Source organism: Natrix helvetica, assembly GCF_964273705.1.
Source record: "Natrix helvetica genome assembly, chromosome: 9".
NCBI lineage: Eukaryota > Metazoa > Chordata > Lepidosauria > Squamata > Natricidae > Natrix > Natrix helvetica.
The window spans coordinates 258,386-263,120 of record NC_138560.1 but is presented as its reverse complement, the minus strand read 5'-3'; the positions used below and the strand labels follow the sequence as shown (position 1 = coordinate 263,120).

General features: G+C 57.1%; 1 protein-coding gene across 2 annotated transcripts; it reads right to left on the bottom strand.

Annotated features, from left to right (window-relative positions):
* Positions 1–134: 134 nt before the first annotated feature.
* Positions 135–4,679, bottom strand: CCNP (cyclin P). 2 transcript variants are annotated; one of them, XM_081961723.1, is made up of 9 exons: positions 4,090–4,679; positions 3,571–3,642; positions 2,717–2,804; positions 2,454–2,560; positions 1,850–1,948; positions 1,607–1,762; positions 1,243–1,401; positions 860–1,038; positions 135–484 (listed from the first exon to the last, which is right to left on the bottom strand). In XM_081961723.1, exons 1-9 carry the CDS (start codon positions 4,183–4,185, stop codon positions 304–306), a joined length of 1,137 nt encoding a protein of 378 aa, XP_081817849.1. In that variant the 5' UTR covers positions 4,186–4,679; the 3' UTR covers positions 135–303. The 2 variants fall into 2 exon arrangements, with proteins under 2 accessions (XP_081817849.1, XP_081817850.1); XM_081961724.1 differs by having other exon boundaries at positions 4,126–4,679.
* Positions 4,680–4,735: the final 56 nt, after the last annotated feature.

Sequence of the window (4,735 nt, the reverse complement as noted above, 5' to 3'; positions counted from 1 at the left end):
AGAATAAAACACTTTATTAGAAGTCCCTTTGCATACAATCTCTTTTTTTTTTTTTTAGTCATTGGGGGGAGGGGAATTGTGCAAGACTCAAGACTGCAGAGAGCGGGTGGGATAGACAGACAAACGGACCAAGATGAAGTGAGAAAACTTTATGTATGAGCCATGAAGGAAGAAAAGGAGAGAAGGGGTCCCACGCCCACCTGAGCCTAGTCACGCCTGGGACAATGCTTGGCTTTCTACACTCCCCATTTCCACAGGCAGTGGGAAGGGACAGCTCAAACGTCACCCTGGCATCCTCCTCCTTCATTGGTTGGGATCCCCCAGGAAGCGGCTCAGGAACTTAGAAGCAGCGACGGTAGGGCTGGTGCTGACACAAAGCTTCTGTGGCCTGGAGTATTTCAGAAAGATGGCTCGAAGGGAGGCATTGGCCCCTTGCAAAACCGCCTTGGCCATGTATGGGAAGACAGACGACAGCTCGGTCTCGCTGTGAGGAGAGAGGACCAGTTGGAGGACCCTTACCGATCGAGAACCCATCCTTGGTCGGTTACTGTTCAAATGCCCCCGTCCCTGCGGTTGGGGGGGACAGCCGGGGCCCTCTCTCGCTGGGCTGCAGCTGACCACCAGAGTGCCCTGAATGGGGCACAGATGTAACCGGGCACCCCATGGGGCATGAGACATCTGGTGCCATGCAAGAATTGGGGCACCTGCAGTTCCCATGCCCTCTGGCACATGAAGGAACATGTGGTCTCACATCCAAGAGGTTGTGCTTAAAAAAGCTGGGAAATGAGGAAGAGACCCCAAATTATTTCCACCTCCACTATTTCTCATTGACATCACCTCCGTTCATTGCTCATCATACCTGTACAGGTGGAACTTTGGAAAATATTCCTGAAGCGTATCCATGTCTTGGATTCTGGCTTCCCACGACAGCCGGCGTGCCAGAGACAAAGCCGCAAAGGACAGCTGAGCGGGCTCAAAGCGCAGGCAATCCACCTCCATCAGAGATGCTTCCAGAAAATAGAGGGCCAAGAACTGGACCTGAGCAGGCATGGGGAAAGAGGGAGAAAAGGATGCTTGCTGCCTCCCCCACCCCCCATTCCAGGACTAAATCACTGGGGGGGGGGTGTCTCCAGGTCCGCACACGTACATCCCAGGAACCTTGACCCAGGGACCGCTTGGGAACAGCAACTGGTGACCCTGCAGCTGGTTCTGTGCCCCGGCGGCTCACTTGGAGACCTTTACCTCCAAGGTGCAATGGTCGACTTCTGCCAGGAGGCGGAACAAGTGGATGGGATTGGCGTAGTGCAGCTCAAACCTGAGTCGGGCCAGGATTTTGCGTTCCATTTGCAGGAGATCCTTTTGGCTGCAGGAGTTCTCCATCATGAAGCACAGCTGGGCTGGCTGCAGGAAAGAAGAGAGCAGCTCGGGCCTTAAGCCAGAAGGTGGCAGGGCCTTCCAGAGTGGCCCAGATGGCCTCCTCTGCCAGCCTCAAAGGCCAAGAACCAAGAAGGGCTGCTGGACTAAGCCAGAACGAGCGAGTCGCTTCGGTTGCCCTGGTCTCTGGAAGGGCAATGGACATGCCCGAATCCAGCTTTTGCACTCTCACCTCTGGAAAGGTATGCTCCTCCAGTTTGCATGCCAGAAAGAGGCAGGTGGCGCTGAGGAGCTGCAGGCGAGGGATCCTGACCCGGCCTGCTCTCATGTAGCAGTTCATGAGGTGGACGGCGAGGTGAAGGGTTTCATCAGCCAGATTCAGATACTCCTGGGGGGAAGGGAGCAGAAGTAAGGGGGAATTCCTCCCCCCACTTCTAGACCCAACAAATCAGGCCACCCCACCCCCAGAACTTACATGCACTTGTACCAGCCAGTCCACCAGAAGGGCTCGCATCTCCACTGTCACAGACCGTGGCAGGTCAAAGCCCTGGAACGCATACGACGGCTGCTTCCTCTGTGAACGAGTCAGAGCCAAGGGTTGGGCAGGGCGCGGATGGACTGGAGGGACGTTCCCTGGAATGGAGCTGAGGGGCAGGCAGTGTTCTGTTCTGCTATTCTCTAGTGCAGGGTAGACCCCTTGGCAGCCCTATGCTCCCCGGCCAGGGGATATACATAGCACACACAGCAAGAGGCCATAGGTGGCCAGCATCCCCGAAGGGGTGGAGATTTAGGCCCCCTTGGCTAAGCAGAGACGCCATCAGAGGAACCCTGAAGCCAAGGGGTCAGTCTCTGTCTTACTGCTACCAAGACTCCTGGCAGCATCTCCCTCCATTCCAGAGGATAAAGCATCATACGGGAGGCTTTAATTGGGTTCCCACAGGGAATGCCGCAAGCCGGCTCTCCTGCCTTTGGCTGCTTCCCCAGCGAAGATTATTCTGGAAGCACAACGCCATGGGCATCCAGGCCGGGTGTTCCCAAAGGTCGTGGGGCGGGGGTGGGGCTCCAACGCCAGTGCTCACCATCAGGTTGCTAAAGATGTCAAAGGCGTACTCCCTTTCCAGAGCCATGTCCATCCGCAGCATTGCTTGGGACAGCTCCTGCGCAAGGGCCAGCGAGGCTGGGACCACTGGGAGACAGGGGGGAAACTGGGTCGTCAGTAGGGCTTCCTCGCAATGAGGGGATGTCAGCTTGTGACAAAGCGTGGTGCACATGTGGGATTACTCCTCCCCCTCCCCGAGGATGGACTCCCTTCACTGCACTTCCAGGGTTATCAGCGCCTCACCTCGCTCTCGTGGCAAAGGAGCTTCAGGCAGGGCTTGGGGGCAGCCCCGCTTCTCAGCCTCTTTTTCATAGCTTTCCAGGCCTTTTTTCTGGAAGAGGAGAGGAATGGGGCAGCCAGGAGGAAGGCAAGGCCGGGGACCGGGTGGGCAGAGCTACCTGCCAAAGCAAAGCCCAAACAGCAGCTTCCCCTCACCCCTACCCTTTGCACCTGAGCTGCTGCTCTCCACCCCCCACCCCCCACCCCCCTGAGCCCTTCAGGCTCGGGGGGGGGGTGCCTCCTGCTGGGTCCAATGCTCTTCAAGGGCAGGATTCCGGGCCTTCAGCCCACCAGGGGAGCCCACCCACTGAGCTCCCTCCTTGCCAATCTAATGGATGCAACCTAATGGTTGACAGAGGCACCCTAGCTCCACCTCCCCCCCCGCCCCCCAGCCAGTGTTTCTGGTGCTCCTATTTCACCACCACCCACCCACCCACCCCCCCGGCAATCTGGCAGCTTCAAGTCTTGGGGGAGGGGCAGGATTTGGGGATTTCCTCCTACCACACTGTCACAGCTCAGGTGCAAAGTGGCTGAAACATGCCTCCTAGGCAGTACCACAGAGAATGGGGAGGCGGCATTAAAGTTATGCTGGCCATCTTCTCTTCCTTGACCAGCTGAATTCTTGCCAGTGGGCCCCCTGCAGCCCCAGTCTTGGGTTGAGTTCCCCCAGGATTGATTCATGAGAGCAGCCTAATAATGTCCAGATCTGAAGCTTCAGGCTGTCTGTCCGTCTGTCCATCCGTCCATCTGTCCTCCCTCCCTCCCTCCCTCCCTCCCTCTCCCCACAGCTCTGCTCTGGAGGGCCAGGAGTGACTCACCTTCCCAGAGGCTTTTTCGGTGCTCCGCCCTTCATTGCTCTTGCTTTTCAAAGGCTCCCTTTTCTCCTCCACCTGAAACAGAGCAGCATTGCTGAAAGAGGGGGGTGGGGGTTGTTTAAAGGATCACACAACCTTCCTCCTGGATGCAGCCTCCTTTTATTAGCTGCCCCAGAGGTGGCAGGCTTTCCATTGGCATCTCCAGAGGTGGTGGGAGTGGGCTGGAGCTGGGGAGTCCTTGCTCCCAAGTGACTGAGGGGCTGCCTCTGCTCCTCCTCCCCCCCTCCAGTTTGAGGGAGCCAGGTGAGCAGGAGGTAACTTTGCAGCTCACAGAGGAGCTACAGAGGAGGCCTGCTTGTAAGGGAGGGTCTGTGCCAAAGAACGGCTCCTTGATTGCCAGAACTGGCAGTGGGCACTTTGGTGATAATGGCCACAGGCCCTCCCTTAGTGAGAGGACACCAATGACCCTCCCCCCCGCTCTGCTGCCCGACCCCCAACAGCCCAGGGAACCTGCTCACTTACTCGGCTTACAGTCTGCCCCACAAACAAGGCCCCTACCGAGAGAATGGCTCTTTGCAGCAGCAGCAACGTCCAGGGCCTCCTCTCAGGGCCCGCCATGGCCTTTGCCCCAACGCCCACAAGGTGGGAGGGAGCTGAGAGCGCCAGAGGATTCCCAGCTTGGCTAAATTAGGGCTCATTAGCAGGAGCCACCAATGAGCAGAGCAGAGGAACGCTTGGATGTTCCACGGTAACATAGAACATGTTATTGCAGGATGTGATTTCAGGTCACTTTTCAAAGCCGATGACAGAACGGGTGGGAAAGTGACACCAGAACACATTTCCTGGAGGCCAATTCCTAGAGGTGGGGCAAGTGGGGGCCGTTGCCTGCGGCCTAAAGGGTGGGGGAGGATGGTGGGCCTGGGGCAACTCTAAGGGTGGCTTGCTTTAGCGCCTCTCCCTTGGCAGCTGGGCGGCTATTGAGTGGCACTGGGGGAAATAGCCCCCATTTAAAGGAGGGGGCTTAAATTGGGAAGATTTGAAGGTGAGGAAGAGAGGGAGGGGGGCTTTGCTGAAATTCCCTGGATAAAAAGCTCATCCTTGTGAAGGTAAGTGGCCTTCCTCAAATGACCACGGCTACCTGGGATTGAATTTGTAGATAATCAACTAC

What these genes read in the sequence shown, in the direction of transcription:
- CCNP (XM_081961723.1), bottom strand. Translation starts at nt 4,185, where the DNA reads ATGGCGGGCCCTGAGAGGAGGCCCTGGACGTTGCTGCTGCTGCAAAGA. An exon ending in ACATCTTTAGCAACCTGATG is followed by an intron (nt 1,949 to 2,453) that starts GTGAGCACTGGC and finishes ACTCGTTCACAG; the next exon opens with AGGAAGCAGCCGTCGTATGC. An exon ending in TCGACCATTGCACCTTGGAG is followed by an intron (nt 1,039 to 1,242) that starts GTAAAGGTCTCC and finishes ATGCCTGCTCAG; the next exon opens with GTCCAGTTCTTGGCCCTCTA.